The following is a 20,178-nucleotide window of genomic DNA, read 5'->3' on the forward strand; positions in this document are numbered from 1 at the left end:
ACATCAACCAATCACTTTGATTTATGCAAAGCAAAGGGAATATCCAAGATTAAACTTGAAATTGGTCAATCAAGGATTGTCACAAAAGTAAATATGATCCCTGTTTATCTTCTCATTTAAGTGTTTTTTCTAACTTACTGTACAGCAGCAAATCATGCCATATCTCTTCCTTCTTTATGTATATAAGGGTTATCTGACATTTCCTAAATCAGAAAATGACCTTTTTACTATGATAAACACAAAATGGAAATTTCCTGTAGCCCCTACCTTGCCAGGGTGATTCTGCCTTGGGAACAGGGTTACTGGTGGGTGGTCATCTACAGTATACTGTATAATGTTGATATCAGCTTTCTAGCTTAAGTCTAATTAGTTCCTGCCCATCCCTAATCCCATGTCTACTAGTGAGTCTACATGTTACCACACAGCTCAAATTTTAAAAGCTTAGGCAATCAACAGAAAATTGTGTAATCTAATTGATTAACTGATATTTTAAACTAAGGGTTCTTATCCTTCTGTGTGTGTGTGTGTGTGTGTGTGTGTGTGTGTGTTATGGATCCTTTTGGAAGTCTGATGAAGCCTATAGACCCTTTCTCAGAATAATATATTGGCTACCTATAGTCATCATTTAAGGAAAATTAACTGCTAAATTTCCTTTAGAGGTTAATGAAAATAATGGTGTAATTTTTTCCCATCTAGGCTTACACATTCCTCAGAAATTCATAGACCCCAGGTTAAGAACCCCTATTTTAAACTACAGTAATCACTATTTTCACTTCAGTGTAAATAGCTTATACATTTGATTCTATAGTATGAATTCTGTACATAGGGCTGATATTGACTATCTTAATACTTGGGAAGGAAAATTTAATTGTTTTGTTTTGCTTGACTGCATGCATTTGTTACAAGGTAGGGTTATATGTGGGAGGAGTAATTGGGAAGAGACAGTGATGTAGGAAAATTTAAAAAAATGAAGAAAATAGCAAAAGGGGGAAAGAAGGCAAGAAGAAAGGAAGAAAGGCAGGGAAGGTTAGAGGGAGAGGGAAGTAAGGAAGGAGGAAGGAAGGAAGAAAAGGAAAGAAGGAGATAAGGAGGGAAGAAAGGAGGAAGAAAAAATGAGAGAGAAAGAGAATAAATAAAAAAAAGAAATAGTAAAAAATAAGAAAAAGAAGAAAAGGAAAAGAAGAAAAAGAAAACACAAACAATGAGAGAAGTAACCTATGTTCTCCTGATTCCAGGGGAAGATTTTCTTGGCATCTTGGTGTGAGGACTGTCTAAAACAATGACATTAAAACATTTCACATAAATAATTGTTTGGAATGTCATGAAGAAAACACATTGCAAATAGCAAGACTTCTGAGTCCTGAGGACTCTGAAGAATATGGGAATCAAATTAATAGTGACAGAGACAGACTTAGAAAAATGATTTAGACATCACATAGACTGTTCATTAGCAAGAAATATTTCTGTGGCCAAAAAGACCAATAAAATAATAGGCATCAGAAAGGGTACCATAGGATGATAGAATTAGAATGATAAGAACCTTAGAGATCTCCTAGTCCAAGACCTTAATGATACAGATTATGAAACTGAGGCCTGGAGAAGGTTAAGTGACTTGTCTAAATTCATATTGATAGTAAGTTGAAGAATCAGAAATGAAAAAAAAAATGTCCTTTTGCAAAACTGTATTTTATTCCTACCTGTAAAAATATATATTTTTGGTCTCTATACTGAAGAGGAAGGCATAATGAAGTTAGAGAAGGGCAAGTAAAGCATTTGAGAGAATGCACAGAATTATACGTGGACAGATTAGATAAATGAAGACTGTAGTCTAGCAAGATATTCAGAATAAAATAGTATAAAATCTATAAAACAAAGCATGACAATTGAGTAAATGTGGACTTACTGAGTAAATTCCACAATATTTGCACTAGGGAATATACCTAGAAGATTTTAAAAAAGGTAAATTTACAGGTATAGGTAAATTCAAAATGTAAATAAACAAAAGCATTATTTTACATATAAGCTAGTAAATTCAAGAAATTTTGCCATAGGCTAAAAATAGAAATATGCCAAAGGAGTCTGATAAGTTTATGAATGATTAATCCATGAGCAATTAATTAAAAGCAGAATGCTCCAGATAACATTCCTAACTCTTTAAGGTCAATATAATGGAGAATATCCATCCCACTGGGAACCAGATACAGTGTCAAGAGAAGGATTTTTAAGAATACAGAAGTTTTATAGTAATCTTTGTTTGCCTTCATCATCCTCTAATGGTTCCTTGAATTTAAGGATATGAGTTAAAAAAAAAACAGAAGATAGGTGAAGTTGACTTACAAATTAAGAGAAAAAAATAGGTTGTGGGTTTACCCAATACCATGGCAAGAAGTATTAAGAAAGGGGGGCAATGGCACATATTAGATAGTAAGCTACTAGATTTTAGAAGACTAATGTTTAATTTAGAGATATAGTCAGGGCAGCATATTGAAAAGTACAGAAAATAGACACTTGGAAAATAATATAGTGATGAATACAGAACAGCATGGAAAGACTTAAATGAACTAATGAAAAATGAAGGAAGTGGGGTTAGGAAAACAACCTATACAATGGCTACAATAATGTATATGAGAGAAAAAACAACCCCCACAAAATAATAGAAACTGAATGGTCTGAAATGATAAGGAATAATCTTGGCCACAAAGAAGACATATAGGAAGGCACTGTATCCCTGTTCCTTTGCAGAAGGTGATGTCCATGAGTATGGAATATTGTGTATAACATCAGATTTGCCAGTTTTGCTAAAATTAATTTTCCCTTCTTCCTTTTTTTCTTTTAAAAGAAATTCTTTGTTATAAGGGATTGTTCTTCAGGTAGGGAAAGGGAAAGGGAAATAGGAAAAGATATAGGAAGGAATCTAATTGATTAAAAACAGCATTGCCAATAAAAATCTAGTTTAAAGTAAGAAAAAAAAAGTAATGTGAAAGTGTATAGAGACTAGGAAAGAATCCTGAGCAAATAGTGATGAGAATATTTGCTATAATATCATCTGCCTGGCCTCTTAAAGAGTATTTTCTATTTTTTGAAGTCATGAAAAACACAATTTTATATTAACCATGTTGCATAATAGTGATGATGATAATAAAGCAAGAAAAATAAAGAAAATGAAAAAATATGATTTGGTCTACTTCAATCAGAGTTGATCAGTTTTCTCTCAGTAGGTAGATAGCATTTTTTATATGAGTCCCTTGGAATTGTCTTGGATCACTATGTTGATTAGAGTAGCTAAATCAGGGGTGGGAACCTGTAGCTCCAGGCTACATGTGGCCTTCTAGGTCCTTGGGTGTGACATTTTAACTGAGTCCAAGTTTTACAGGATAAATCATCTTTTTAAGGAGATTTGCTCTCTGAAGTTTGGATTCAGTCAAAGGACTGCAATTGAGGACCTAGAGGGCCACATTTGATCTCAAGGCCATCCGTTCCCCACCTCTGTGCTAAGACTGTTATTGTATGTTAGAGGATATTTTCTAGAGAAATGATATTTATATGGATGGAATCACATTTATAAGATGGAATTCTCTTACATCAATTTAATTAGTATTTCTATCTCATATTAGCTAAAGCTTTCTTTCCTTCACCTCAATTCTGCAGGTGATAAGAAAATAAATAAGGCCTGACCAAAAGAGAAAAAAATTAAAATGAGAAATCATACATCAGTCACGGAGTTCATACTGCTGGGATTGACAGATAATCCACAGTGGCAGGTTGTACTTTTCATCTTCCTCCTTCTTACCTACATGTTGAGTGTTACTGGGAACCTGACCATTATCACCCTCACATTGCTGGACTCTCACTTACAGACCCCCATGTATTTCTTCCTCCGAAATTTTTCATTCTTAGAAATTTCCTTCACATCTGTATGCATCCTTAGATTCCTGGTTACTGTTGTGACAGGAGATAAGACCATTTCATATAATGGGTGTGTGGCTCAATTATTCTTCTTCATTTTCTCGGGGGTGACAGAATTTTACCTTCTTGCTGCCATGTCTTATGACCGCTATGTCGCCATCTGCAAGCCACTGCATTACACAACCATCATGAGCAGTAGGGTCCGTATGCTGCTTGTGCTTAGTTCTTGGCTGGCAGGGTTCCCGATCATCTTTCCGCCCATCATGCTGCTGCTGCAGCTGGATTTCTGTGCATCTAATGTCATTAATCATTTTATCTGTGACTCTTCTCCCATCCTGCAGCTGTCATGCTCAAATACACCACTTCCTCGAGTTGAGGACATTTTTTTTAGCTGTGGTGACACTCATGGTCACTTTGACCCTAGTGATACTCTCTTATACATACTTTATTCAGACAATTCTGAAAATCCCTTCTGCAAGTCAGAGAAAAAAAGCATTTTCCACTTGTTCCTCCCACATGATTGTTGTCTCCCTCTCTTATGGCAGCTGCATTTTCATGTACATTAAACCCTCAGCAAGAGAAAGAGTGTCTTTGAGCAAGGGAGTTGCTGTGCTCAGTACCTCAGTTACCCCCTTGTTGAATCCCTTCATTTACACCCTAAGGAATCAGCAAGTGAAACAAGCGTTCAAGAATATGGTTCAGAAGATTATCTTTTCTTCCAATAAGTAAAAGCTTTTTTGATACGGAAACTCCAAAGGCAAAACTCAACTAAAGTCAGACTTTCAAAAGTTTGTCCTATCTTGCTCTTTTCCCTACTCTTTTCATTTCAATTAATAAAACATACATTTGGCCCCTTTTATGTTTCTCCTAGTGCCAACTCTTACTCTTCCTTAAAATGAATTATTCTTTTCTTTCAGAATCTTTGTTAATCTCATCTATGCAAAAAATCTTTCCATTTGGAGTAAAGGCAGAGTTTGAATTCACTACATAAAATGTCAACTTTGAAAATGAGGAATCCTATGATAGCACTTAATGACCTAATGACTTAGTGTGCATTCAATAAAAGTAAACTGATTGCCTTGTACACCTTCTACATAAGGGTCACTGTCATTGTTATTCAAAAGTATTTTTTAATCATTTTTATTCTCCACACCAAATAAAATGAACATTTCCATATACAAAGTAGAACAGAAAATGAGGATTGTACATGAAACCATTCCTGAGCTCCCTTAATGTTAGTTCTTACTTTCTGAGACATCCAAATGATCCCATGTCTTGTCTGTTGTTTCCTCCATTTGATGGTGAACTCTCCCTGTTATCAAACTGTGACTTACTTCCAACATGTACAAATTATAGGTATAGGATCTTAGATTTAGAGCTCAGAGGTCATAGTGCCTTTCTTGTAAAAATAAAAATTTCATTTTTAATTTGTGGAATAAAACAATTATTTCTATAATATAGTACAATAAAAAGATGATTGCACATGAAACTGCAAATCTACTCTACACAACTTGCTATTCTTTTCAAATATACAACAGAATTATCATGTAAATTTATTTTTTTTCTTTTTCTCTTCCCTATCCCCATCCTGCCTTCGAGATGGTTACCATTGTACAAAAATAGGTGTGTATGTATGTATGTATGTATGTATGTATATATATATATATACACACACACATGTATATATGTACATATGTACATGTATATACAACCTACACATATACACACATATATACATATATGAAGAATTATTCTACACATACTTCCATTTGTCACTTCTTTCTCTGAATGTAGATAGTGTCTTTCTTCATATGTCCTTTATAGTTAATTTGGGTATTTATAATAGTCAAAATAACTTATTCACTCAAAGTCATACTTAAAAAATATTTCTGTTACTGTATGCAATGTCCTCTTGGTTCTGCTTATTTCACTCTTCATTATTTTCTGCAAATCTTTCCATATTTTTCTAAAATATTGAATTGATCATTTCTTAAAGCACAGTAGTATTCCATCACAATCATATAGCACAACTTGTTCAGCCATTCCCCAACTGAAGTGACTTTCCCAATGTCTCACTAGCAGGAAGTGGCCAAGCCAAAATTTAAGCCAGTTTCCCCTGATGACTCCACACTGGGCACTCTCTCCACTCTACCATCTTTACCAGAAGTGAAATTATACTGAAATGGCTTTATCTCTTTAAATACTTCTTAAAGTTCTATTTAAAATGTTATTTTAGTATGTTTAGATTGAGACATGGTAGATAAGGATGAGAAGTCTTGGAATAATGAAAAGAGCATTGTATTTGGAATTAGAAGGCATGGGTTCAAATCTTGCCTCTAGCATTTAATTGCTGGTGGGACCTTGAGCTATAATTTACATGAGCCTCAGTTTTCTCATTTCTTAAATCAAGAAGTTGGACAAAGATTTTCATTAAGGACCTTTTGTTCCTGTAACTGTTTTTTTTAAGTGCCAATTTGTACCCAGATAATTATTTTCTATGAAAATCCATCTTATAAAACTATCTGCTTCTCAGTCTGTTTGCTTAACTACTTAAATAAAATAAAAGTTTATTTTGTTTTAAAATAAAGAAGAAAAGTGTACTTTTGTCAATCACACATAAAAAACAGATTTGTGGTATGATTCCTCTTTTAGAATCAATGGGACATGATTGACAGACTGCTCAACGAAATGGCAGAATACTCCCAACCTCTGGATTCCATTGTTCTGTTGACTGAATAAACATTATCAAAGTGGACTTTGCAAACTGAAGCCTGTCAAGTAACAAAGTTAAGTGTCACAAGAAAGTTGGGAAACAAAGAGAAACATTCTAGCATCTTTTTTTTTTTGGTATAGGACATGGTTTGATCTATGAATTATGGAACAATTTAATCCCCCCTGGTCTAGATCAGAAATCAGTAGCATTGTATTGGGATTATTGAGATCAAGATAAAGCAGAATCATTGAGTTGAATGGAATCTTGCCATCAAGCACCTGACCTACAGCCTATGTTCTAATGGCTCTATCTTCTACTGAAGGAGACTGTGGGCCTAATTCTCAGATTTATGTTTGCCTCCTTTAGTAAAGAAAACTCTGTAAGAACCAAGGATGTTAGTAGCATGAATAATACAACAATCTATTTGTGTCTCAATTCCTTCAATTAACAAACTGAAGGGACAATCCCTATTCCTTCCTTTTTCCATGCCTTCATATGCATCTTTTGAATGCAAGTTGCTAGGAACCTTAGAGGCAGAAGTGTGCCAGGGCCAGCTCATACAATCTCAAGAGAGCTTACTGTTAAATTTTCAGTATGAACATTTACACCTTGGAAATTGGTAAATATTTCTAATAAGGGCTTGATTGATTTTTTTTTAGTTGTTCAAACTTAAGAAAATAATGAAAATGTTAATAATGAAAACTAAATTTGTGTCATGAATATATTTTTCCCTGGAGAGCTGGTTATTTTTGCCAGTACACCATTGTTTAGAGGTCATCCTGAAACCAACAGAAATGAAATTAACTCAGGGTCATAATCCCATATTATTGATAGAAGAGCTGGATCATGAACATGGCACAGACAAGTTTGGGGAGATGTTTTGGAGGGTTGTCCAGCAGTTATTGAGCGTGTAAACTCAGGTTGATTGTACATAGGATCATAGATTTAACACAGGAAGGTACTTCTGAACACATAAAGACCAACTTCCATATTATATAGATAAGGAAATGGAGGCCCAAGCACACAAAGGCAAAGCTGGGTTTGAAACTTGATCCCCTTGACTTTAGCACCTTCGCTTTTTCAAGGGGACCATGATGCCATATCTATTTTTTTGCCTAAATGGATATTCTAGATCAATTAGAGTTTTTTTTAAAAGAATGCCATCTTCCATTTGTTCCCAGAATGCATTTCCCTGTTTATAGCTAATAGAATAAAAGAAATATGTTCACCTCTCACGAAAGTACAATTTCTGAATACATTTATGCCCCTGCCCAGAGAAATCAAACCACCTGTATTTCTTAGGTAATATAATTCTGTGAGTTCTCAGCACTGAACAGTAAACTTTTCTTCCCTTAAAAAATTCAAAGAAATATTTTCTTAGAGGAGAACAAAAAGTGGAATCTCAGACAAAGAACTAATGTAAAATTGTTTGATATGAAACAGGGGCATATGAAAGTGACCTTTAGCACTGAAGATTGGTATGTTTACTTTCATGAACACAATTGCACCATACAACCCTATAGTAATAAGCCCCACCAGGGGCAGCTAGGTGGCACAGGGAATAGAGCTCTGGCCTTCGAGTCAAGAGGACCTGAGTTCAAATCTGGCCTCAGATACTTGACACTTACTAGCTGTGTGACCCTGGGCAAGTCATTTAATGCTGATTGCCTCACCAAAAAGCTAATAATAATAATAATAATAATAATAATAATAATAATATAATAATAATAATAATAATAATAAGCCCCATCCCCAAACTCAGCATTAGCCTATTGCTTCTCAGTTTTTAACCAAGAACATTGGGAAATGTGGGCTCTAACTGTAACTGCAACTAGATTGAAGGAAAAAGAACCCTAGGGACATAAGGTTGGGAACATTTCTTTCAGTAGCCAAGTAAAAATCATATATCACCAGTAGTATTAGAAACCTTTGTGACCCTGGTAACCTCTTGAATAAGCCAAATGACAAATAATTGCGAATTGTATATTTAGTTTTTTTCTACTTAATAGTATTTTATTTTTTCCAATTACATGTAAAGATAGTTTTCAACATTCACTTTCATAATACTTTGAATTTAATTTTTTTCTTTCTTCTCCATCCCCAAGATGGCAAGCAATCTAACATAGTCTATACATGTACAATATTAAAATATTAAACATATTTCCACATTAGTCATGTTGTGAAAGAAGAATCATAACAAAAGGGAAAAACCACAAGAAAGAAAAAAAACAGAAAATATCATGCTTTGAACTGCATTCGGACTCCATAGTTCTTTCTTAGGATTGGGATAGCATTTTCTACCATGAGTCTTTTGGAATTGTCTTAGATCACTGTATTGCTGAGAAGAGCTAAGTCTATTAATGTTGATCATCACACAATGTTGCTATTACTGTGTACAATGTTCTCCTGGTTTTGCTCACTTCACTCCACATCAGTTCACATAAATCTTCCAGGTTTTTCTGAAATCTACTTGCTCATCATTTCTAATAGCACATTAGTATTCCATTACATTCATAGACCACAACTTGTTCAGCCATTCTTCAATTGATGGGTATTCCCCCAATTTCCAATTCTTGGCCACCACAAAAAGAACTGCTGTAAATATTTTTGTACATGTGGGTCCTTCTCCCTTTTTTGTATTCTCTTTGGAATACAGACCTAGTAGTGATATTGCTTTATCTGCACAGTTTTATGGCCATTTGGGCATAGCTCTGAATTGCTCTCCAGAGTGGCTGGATCAGTTCACAACTCCACCAACAACACATTAGTGTTCTGATTTTCCCATATCTTCTCCAACATTTATCATTTTCTTCTTATGCTATAATAACCAATCTGAAAAGTGTGGCGTGATACCTCAGAGTTGTTTGAATTTGCATTTCTCAAATCAGTAGTGATTTAGACTCATAGTGCTTCCTAAACCGTGGGGTTGTGACCCCACATGGGGTCACACAGTTTAATAAACACTGCATGGGTTGTGAGTGGAAAAAGTTTAAGAAACCCTGAATTTTAGAGCATTTTTTTCATATGAATATACATAGCTTTAATTTCTTCATTTGAAAAGTGCCTATTATTATTCTTTGATCATTTATCAGTTGGGAAATGACTTGCATTCTTATAAATTTGACTTATTTATATAGTTGAGAAATGAGGCCTTTATCAGAAACACTGGCAGTGAAAATTGTTTCCTAGCTTTCTGCTTTCCTTCTAATCTTGATTGCTTTGGTTTTGTTTGTGAAAAACTTTTTAATTTAATGTAATCAAAATTATCCATTTTGCATTTCATACTGTTCCCTGTCTCTTATTTGGTGATAAATTATTCCCTTCTCCATAAATCTGATGACAAATGATTCTTTGCTCTCCTAATTTGCTTATGGTATCATCTTTTATGTCTAAATCACTTACCCATTTTGACCTTATATTGGTATATGGTGTGAGATGTAGGCCTATGCCTAGTTTCTGCCATACTTTTTTCCATTTTTCCCCACAGTTTTCATCAAATAGTGAATTCTTTTCCCAGAAGCTGGAGTCTTTGGGTTTATCAAATAGTAGATTACTATAGTCATTGACTACTGTGTCTTATCTACCTAACCAATTCTACTAATCCACCACCCTGTTTCTTAGCCAGTACCAAACAGTTTTGATGATTGCTGCTTTATAATATAGTTTTAGATCTAGTACAGCTAGGTTACCTTCTTTTGTATTTTTTTTCACTAGGAAATTAAATTCTCAGCCACACACAAAGATGGGTATACCCTTGATCTTGTGATCACCCATGAATACTCCATCACCATGTTTAAGAATTCTGAAATCCTCAATCTGACCACAATCTATTACTTCTCCCCTTCTCCCTTTCCCTTCCTTCTATTTGTGCATACAACAACTTACAATTCCTCTACGCTTCAGTTTTTTCCAGGTCATCTCTTCTGCACTAGACACCCTCTACTCTTGCCACCATCTTGACTGCTTGGTGAAGCAATTTAACTTTATACTGTCCTTTCCTCAAATCCCTGTCTTCCTTAGCATATCACTAATCATGCCTTGCCAACACTCAGCTTTGGATGACTCCCAACAGCCTTTGCTTCCACTCACACATATGTGCTATTAAACATCTTAGAGAAAAGTACACAACCATTCCAGTACAGTTTTATGTTACACAACTTCATCTGGACCCTCACTGATGCAAAGCAATCCTTCTGTACCTGCCTTACCAACTCACTAACCCACTCTCCACAGTAGCTTTCACAAATCTTTTTATCCCTCATCAAACCTACCATGGGTCTCTTTCCCCTCCCTCCCCTCCCACCCTCTCAGCTTAGAAACTTACTTAATATTTTACTGAAAAAATGAAGGCCATTGAACAAAAGTTCCCTTTTCTCTTCTATTCCTTATCTCACATCACCCAGATGACCTTTGCCATGATCTCTTTCTTCACATCTGTCTCCATGATAAGGTGTGCCTTCTTGCAAAGGACTACCCCTTTATATGTACAGTTGTTTCCACTCCATCTCAACTCTTTCAACAGGTTTCTCTTACATTTCCATTCTCTTTCTTGTCTTCAGTCTCTCTCTGTTGACTAGATGCTTTCTTACATAGGCTGCATACCTATGTTCGGCCCAGCTCAAAAAAAAAAAAACCCTCACTTGATCTTTTCACCTCACTATCATTTTATATCTCTTCTGTCCTTTGTGACCAAAATCTTTGAAAAGACCATCTCCAATAAATGCTTCCATTTTCTCTCCTTTCACTCATTTCTTAACCTCTTCTAATCACCTTTAAACCTCATCATTCCACCGAAACTTCTCTGTCTAAAGCTACCAATGGCATTTTAGTTGCTAGAATCAATGGCCTTTTCTGAAGTCACACTTTCCTTGACTTATCTGAGGTCTTTGACACTGGTGATTACCTCTCCTCCTTGATATTCTCTTCTTTCTAGATTTTTAGGATACCACATTCTCCTGGTTCTCCTCCTGCCTAACTGAACTCATTATCTGTCCCCCAAATTCCTCCCTCAACTCTCATTACTGTCAAGAGCAATGGTGTTTTCTCAATCCCTCAGAAATGCTACCTAGATTTCATCCTTGACCCTTCACTATCTGTAATACCCCTTCGCACATATATGATTCTTTGTCAAAATCTATTAATTGCACCCTTGCGACATCTCTGCAATATGGCTTCTTCTCTTTTTTGAAACTGCCACCACCCTGGTACAAACCCTCATCTATTCCAGCCTGGACCACTGCAAAAGCCTGCTGGTTATTCTATTTACCTGAAGTCTCTCTCCACTCCAATGCACTCTACATTCAGCTGCCAAAGTGATTTTCCCAGAGTGCAGCCCTTGATACTCCTTCCCCCAGTAAACTCCAGTGGCTCTTTATCACCTCCAGGATCAAGTATAAGATCCCCTGTTTGGCATTCAAAGCCCCTCATAACCTAACCATCCCCCCACCACACACACCTTTCCGATCTTCACATTTCTAAGCTTCTACCCCTTACTCCTTGACACATTTTCTTCTATCTAGATATGCTGGCCTCCTTCATGTTCCTTGAACATGATACACTAATTCGCAGGTCCAGGTGTATTTTCTCAGGCTGTCCCCCTGCTGTAATGTTCTTCTTCCTCATCTCCACCCACTGGCTTCCTTTAAATACCAACTGAAATAGCATTCCCAACAACTCTTAATTCTAGTGCCCTCCCTTTTTTAATTATTTTTTTTATTTTTCATATAAAGCTTATTTGTACATATTTATTTACTTGTTATTTCCAAGAAACACTTAAAACATAAAGATTTGGAATTAAAATGAAGGCCTAAACAGTTTTTATTATGTCACAGGTGAATTCCAAAATTACAAGGTGTGACAATTATGGTCTCGATCAAGGCAGAAGTAAAAAGAAATAAGGTGAGAAATTACATTACACTTAAAGACACCATAGATAATGACATAGTGATATTAAATAAATTTGCAACAAACAGCACAGCATCTACATACTTAAAGAAAAGCTAATTGAATTGCATGGAGAAATAAACACAAAACCACTCTCTTTCAGACTTAAACCAACATAGCCAAAAAGATAAATGAGAAAAGTTAAAGACCTGAGTAGAATTTTAGAAAAGTTACCAATGATAGCACTATGGTGATTACAAAATGGGAACCCAAAGCAGTATGTTTATTTAATGGAATATTATTGTGCCTTAAGAAATTAAGAAACAATATTAAAAATTGTTTTTATGTGCAACTCAGAAATAGTATATACAGGCAATGGGGTATGGAAATCTATCCAGCCCTACAGGAAAATAGAAGGAGGAGGAGATAAGAGAAGGGGGGTGGTGATAGAATGGAGGACAGAGAAGGGGAGACAGTATTCAGAATGAACGCTGCCTTGGGGTGACAGTAGGGGAGAGATGGGGAGAAATTTTGGAACTCAAGATCTTGTGGAAGTGAATGTTGAAAACTAAAAATAAATAAATTAAGAAATTAAGAAAGGGACAGAAAATCTTGGGAAGACTTGCATAAACTGATGCAAAGTGAGCAAAACTGGGAGAATGATGTATATATTAACTATAATAACATAAAATAAAACAACTTTGAAAACCTTAAAAAAAACACTGATCAACAAAAAAAATTAATAAAAATAAAATAAATACAATGACAATCATGACTACAGAAGGCTAAAGTATACCTTCCATCTCTTGGTAGAAAGGTGATAGATCAGAGGTGCAGAATAAAACATGTATTTCTAAATACACCCAGTGTGTAAATTTGTTTTCCTTGAATTTACTTGTTTGTTACAATGGAAAGCTTTTATGTAGAAGAATGGAGATTGTAGAGAGAAAAAGCTGATGGGTAGTGAGTGAGAGTGATGCAACCACAAAAAAAAGAAAAAAGAAAGAAAAGATCATAAATGTAATTTTTTTTAACGCACAGGAGAGAACACAATGACATCCAGACATAAACATAGATAAGTTGTCCAGTGTTTTCTTAAATATATGTATGTATATATGTGTGTGTATAAAATAAAAACTGTGATAGAAATTCACAGCTCCATATAGCCCTTTACTGTTCTTTGCATAGTAAAATAATCACATTTGCTAAGTTTGATTAAAAAAAAAAAAAGAAAAGAGTTTTAGGTATTTTAAGTTCCAGCTATGGTCAACTCATTCATATAACAAATATTTATTAATTATGGTACAAGAGTGTGTTTTGATGATGTTTGATAGTGTTATTAATAAACATTAAACAAATAAATAATGACATATAAAGAAATCTCAGGGATATCTGAAGGTTATTCCTTCTCTAGGCATGTCATAGATCCCTTCTGGGGAGGCTTGACAAATGGTGCTCGGGTTTGCCTTGGCAATTCCGTGAAGAGCTGCATGAGTGTGATTAAATGAAATAACCAACAAGTATTTATTAAGCACCTACTACATGCCAGGCACTGTGTGGGATATGTGAGACACAAGTACTAATGATGAAACAACCCCTATTCTTAAGAAGCTTACATTTGTAATAGGAAGATAATGAATACATATATGTATACACACACACACACACACACATATATGTATGTATATATATATATATACGTATGTATGTATATATATATATATACATGCATGCATATATATGCAGAATAAATACAAAAAGAGTAAATATGAATGAATAAAAGTAGGGTTTTTTTTCAAAAGGAAATTAGAAGGCACTAGCAATTGGGGAAAATCAAAAAATGTTTCATGCAGAAGAAAGTATCTAAATGAAGAAAGGGAATCTTTGAAATGGAGGTAAGAAATAAGTGCATTCTAGGCATTGGGAACAGCCAGTTCAAAGGCACAAAGATGGGAAATTGTGTGTTGCATTTGAGGAACACAGAGAAGGACATTTTGGCTGAATCTCAGATGTAGGAGGAAGAGTAGTGCAAGGAAAACAGTTTGGGAAAGGTTGTAGAAGACATTAAATGCCTAAGCAGAGGCATTTATAATTTATCCTTAAGGCAATATGGAGCCACTGAAGTTTTTTGAGCAGGGAACTAACATCATATGTACAGTTAAGAAAAATTATTTTGGCAGCAATGTTAAAGATGGACTAGAGTGGAGAGAGATATGTCTATAAATGTATATAAAATACTATGTAAATCCAAAAGTGTATATAAATATCAGATGTTATTCAAGACCTTAATATACAACCTCCTGTGTCTGGTACACAGTTATGAGTGTGATGTGATGGTGAAAGGTCTAATGTTTATGGCTCTGGTCCTTCACAAATCCTGGTATTAAGGATTCTGGCCTTATTGTTAAAAGAGGGATGAGGTGATGATATTCTTCTCCACAGGGAAAAAAATAAATAAGTAGTGATTCCATATAGAGATTCTAGGGCAAGGGAGGGTAGTTGCTGCAGAAGGACCCTTAGTGTCAGTGGTGTCACACACACACACACATGCACTCACTCCTGTTTTCTGAGGTGGTGGTGTTTTCTTAGTAGTGGAGTTGTGGTTTGTCTTCATTCTGGAAGAGGACTATGATATCAGGAAGATGACGGCATAACTTGCAATTGATTTTGATTTGAGAGACAGAGGGCTGTGCAAAGCCACCAGCCTCACTTTCGCCTCCAGAGCCATCTGGGTGCAGTGGCAGGATATCAATCAGGACAACTGGAGATGGCCTAGGATATAATGGGAGACCTTGGTCTTTTTAAGCTTAAGGCTTTTCAAGTTTTCACTTTGAATGAGGTAAGGCCCATTCTTTAAGAAGTGAGTCAAGGGATGGTCCCTTTAATAAAAAGAAAAAAAAATGGGAGGGGAAGACCCTCAGAATTGCTGGCCAAAAGAGAAATAGTTACTGCTTACATTCACTCCGAGTCAGAAGGGCCCCCAAAATAACCATTAAGTAGTCCACTCCCCAACCCCATCCCACATACAACACACACACACACACACACACACACACACACACACACACACACACGCCCAGCAAGAGGGGTAGATAATTGTCCACCAATTAATGTTACAAAGACAAGGCTCCCCTTTCTTTTAAACAACAATTTTTCACCGTAACAGAGAGAAAACATTTTCTTTTCTTAGCCAGTTTAATGAAAACAGAAGACTTCCAGTGAGGGCCAGGCAAGTCAAACAATTCCATTTGGTGAAAATTCTAATTATTAGGAAAGTTTTTCTTATATCAAGCTTAAATTTACCTCTTTGCAGCTTCTGTACATTATCATGTGTTCTACACTCTGTGGTCAGGTAAAACAAATCTAACACCTTTTCTGTAAAACAATCAACAAACAACTATCCAGGCACTTTCGGACTACTATCATATCACTCATATGTCTTCTCTTCTTTAGGCTTAACATCCCTCGTTTCTTCAACGGATCCTTTTACACCATAATCTCCAGCCTTCTCACCTTCTTGGTCCCTTGCTTCTGAATATTCCCCAACTCTTAATTGGACTTTTGCCCCACCACCTATTAAGACACTTACTGGTACCTGCAATCCTTAATCATTAATCATGAAATCCAATAGACTTAATTTCTGTTTTCATCCCTCTTGATTTGTCAGTTACTTTCGATATGAACATTTCCTCCTAGTAGATAGCCATTCTTTTGTTTTCAGGTAGACCACATTCCTTCTTCTGTTGTCTCCTCCTCCTCCTTAAAGCGTATATTCTACAAGGGTCTGCCCTTAGTTTTCTTCTCTTCTATCTTTATACTTTCTCTACAATACTAAGCTCCCTTGGCAATCTTAATCACTTCTGTGGCTTCAATTACTGCTTTTATGAACATAATTTCTTAATCTTTGTTTCCAGTCTAGAATTCAATTCTGAGCTACATATCTACATCTTCATTTTCCCACAGGATGTCTCTGTGTGGGACAATGGTCACACTAGAGTTAAAAGTTCGGAGGCTGAGTCAGAGATCAGCAAAGTTTTAATTCTTTCTCAGGAGAAAGGGCACAGCCCTCGTCACTCAAGCAACAACAGCCAGGGAGTGCAAAGTCTGTTAGTGGGGAACAAAGTTTTATAGTCCTAATGCAATAACCCCTCCCCATTCCTGAACCCTTCTTCCCATTGACTGGGTTCCAGGGTGCACAATCTAAATAAAGCTTTCTAAGACCCTTAGTACAATAATATTCTTATTTGGAAATATTTGCCTAGAGACAAAGGATCAGGAAGACTTTTGATAACCATTTAGAAGTTCTGCCTAGAGACAGATAAGCAAGAAGCCCCAGGCGGTTAAGCTAGCAGCCTTTTGAAATGTTTATCTTGCTAGAGGAATTGGAACACAAGTCGGCTCTTGCTTGATGCACAGCAAATGTTTGACTGCTTTGGGGGTACAAAGGGAATTTATGAGTTTTAGTACTGAGGAAACTTCATGTATCTCACTCATCTCCAACTGAGTGTCCCACCTTGACCAAAAAAAAAAAAAAAGTAAAAAGAAGTATGCTTCAGTCTGGTTCTTTCTCCGGGGGTAGATAGCATTTTTTCATATGAGTCCTTTGGAATTGTCTTGGATTTTTGGATTGCTGAAAAAGCTAAGTCACTCAGAGTTGATCTTTGTATAATATTGCTGTTACTATGTACTAAGCACTGAAAAGATGTCTACTGGATTCTCCTGGTTTTGATCACTTTACATCAGTTCATGTAAGCCTTTCCAGGTTTTAGTTTAAAAAAAAAATCTAAATACCATAGAATGTCAGAGTTTGAAAGGGTCCTCAGAGGCTATCTAATGCAAGCTAAGCCTCTATATGAATCTTCTTTATGCCTCCCAGCATACTTGACAAATCATTGTCCAATCTTTCCTTGAAGCCCTCCAGTGGTGGGAAACCTACCTAGGCAGGCAAACTCAGTGACAGAATTGATAGAAATTTCTAATTGATAGAAAGGTTTTTTTTTAACTGAATCTTAAGCTTAAAATTGCTTCTGCAGTTCTGTCCTCTAGGACCAAGCAGAAAAAAAAAATCTTATCTCTGATGCATATGAAAGCCCTTTAGATATATGAAGAAAGCCATCATTTCCCCTTCAATCAGCTCTTCTAGAGGCTATATATCCCCAGTTCCAGATCCTTTGGTAAGTTACATTATAAAAATAGCAACTAGAATTCCTAGGAAAATAAAATACTATTCATTTACTCAGCATTAACCCAGACTATAATTAGCAACAAGAGACTCACTTCACTGATATGTTAAATACAAAAATTAATTAGAAGACTTTCATTTTGGTAGCATATTTTGAATAAATGCAGAAAAAAACTTTGTTTTGAAACTTTTTGATCATGTAATTGTCAGGTGCTTGTCTTTCACTAGGTAAAAACATAATCTTTATTAATGAATAGATGAAAAAACTTAACTAGCATATAATATATCCTAGTTATGGGGAGATGGTATCGTACCACCTAATACTTATTATCAATCACTAAGGAATCATACATCTAACTCTGAAGTTTAAATAGAAAAAAAAACCAGTTTCTTAAATTTGCATGTGCTTTGTTTTCAAAGGTCTCTCTCTCCTTCTTCCTACTCCTAGTTTTCTTCCAATTAATTTTTTCTTCATGTCAACTAGCATTAAGATTTCTATCTCTAAGGAGAATAACAAAATTGGTAATTCCTTATGCTAGCTGATGAAATGATTTTTAATAAATCCCAATGAGAATTATTAAATTTTCCTTTAGTAGTCTGCTTCTAGAAAATGGAGAATGGATCTAAGTGTAGAATTATCTCTGAGGTTTCAGGAATCTCAATTTCACCATTTTGCAGAGGGAAAAGGAATCTAGATGTCTGGATAAGCCCTTAAAACCTATTTTTTTTTTACCGCCATTGCATAGAAAGATCATTTAAGATCATAATAAATTAACTGAACTTGAATGGTCTTTGGAGAAAGTCCCCAAGCAACCTCCAAGGGCCTTGATCAATTTCCTAATAAGCCTTGAAAGTCTGAAAAACTCCCAACATTCTAAATTATTAAGGCTATTAATCAAGAATTGGAAAAGGTTAGGAAGTCTGAACTGAATCCCCTAGTGTTTGGTTAGGGGGAGAAGGAGCAAGTGTGGGAGAAGAGTGATTAAGAGACAGCCTTCATTGTTGCCTTAGTTCTGATGTGCCATCTTTGTTACACATATGGATGATACACAGGTAGAAGGGGCTTGAAAAGAGATGAGTAATTTAGGAAATGTAGTAATCCCTTTAATCTAACTTTCTGACAGCAAGTTTGTCTACATCTCCTCAGTGCCTTAGGAGTGTCACTAAGAGTTTGAGGTATCTCTCTAATAATATTTGCTAAAGCCCCCATTCCAGTTTGTCCCCTTCCCCCATAGTTCATTTCCAGTTATTAACACCCCACTTATATTTCACAAATTAACACCAAGAAAGACATATTGAAAATAAGTGAGAGAGAAGAGATGACCAATGGGGCAATCTGTTGGAGGAGATGAGATGGAAGGAGATGACTTGAATAAGGATTAGTCTTGGAAAGGTGTAAGGTCACTTCAACATGTGAGACTGGTGGTGAAAAAGAAGAAAGTGGCAGAAAGATAGAAGATGAAGAAGAGGAGAACAAATGAAGCTCACAATGAATGGCCTCAATTTTTTTTTCTGTAAAATATGAGGCAAGGTTCTCAGCTGAGAGAGCAGGGGAGAGGAAGAACCATCAGAGTTTTGAGGAGGGATGAAAAAGTTTGGAAGAGCCGCTGTGGAAAGAAGAAGAAGAAGTTGATAAGGGAGGCATAGTAGGATTGCTTAGCAGTGGTGAAGGCTCAGTTAAGGTTGTATAAAAATTTGTAGTGGACCCAGTCAGAATGGTTGTGTGATTTTCTTCACCTTCATTCAGCAACATGTGTGTAGGCATAAATGGAGAGAGTGATCCAAAATTGAGGCTTGACTAGGCAAAACTGATATATGATGGAGGTGGGGGGATGGTGGGAGGGGAAGGGATTCAAGACACAAGGATGGTGTAGAGTTGAATTGGTTCACCAAAGAGTCAAGATGGGGAGAAGAGGAGAGAGTGGCTAGTGCAGGACAGGTCTGGGGGAGAATTGAGGGATCAAGGGATTGGAGGTCACAATGTGGATGAAGAGAAGGGCTACAAAAAGGAAGGCAGAGAGAGGTGAAAAGCCAATAGATCATGGTCAAATAATATTTCACAACTGAACATGGAGGTGACAATGAGAGAGGTCCAAAAAGACATTCCACAAGGCATCAATGTTGGACTTGCTGGCTGCAAAACTGGGAATGCACTCTACTTCCAGACTTCCTTGTGTCTTGTTCACTTGATCTTTTGAACATTGTATCACCTGGTTACAGTTACCTAGCATGTGAGCCCCTTCCTGAATATTCTCTGACCACACACACTCTCCTTAACCTGCTCCCACCTTCATGTCCATTACTTTTTTTTTTCCCTATGAAAAGGCTGTTGAGTGATTAGAATATGCAATTCAAGTATCACATTTAAGGCTGATCATCAGAGAGGATTCTGGCAAGATGGCAGAATAGGTCAGAGAATTCCAAGCTCTCAAGACTTTCTCCCACAAAAGAGATAAAATAGCATCTTAGGGCAAACAGTGTGGGATAAAAATAC

The 20,178-nt window shown here is 36.0% G+C and overlaps 1 protein-coding gene across 1 annotated transcript; it reads left to right on the top strand.

The window, feature by feature from the left end:
- Positions 1–3,695: 3,695 nt before the first annotated feature.
- Positions 3,696–4,635, top strand: LOC110203024 (olfactory receptor 6C75-like). Its single transcript, XM_020979456.1, is given in 2 exon segments — positions 3,696–4,271; positions 4,273–4,635. Coding segments are annotated over 2 exon segments (939 nt in total).
- Positions 4,636–20,178: the final 15,543 nt, after the last annotated feature.

This window comes from Phascolarctos cinereus, unplaced genomic scaffold, assembly GCF_003287225.1.
Source record: "Phascolarctos cinereus isolate Bilbo 61053 unplaced genomic scaffold, phaCin_HiC Scaffold_1;HRSCAF=81, whole genome shotgun sequence".
Lineage (NCBI taxonomy): Eukaryota > Metazoa > Chordata > Mammalia > Diprotodontia > Phascolarctidae > Phascolarctos > Phascolarctos cinereus.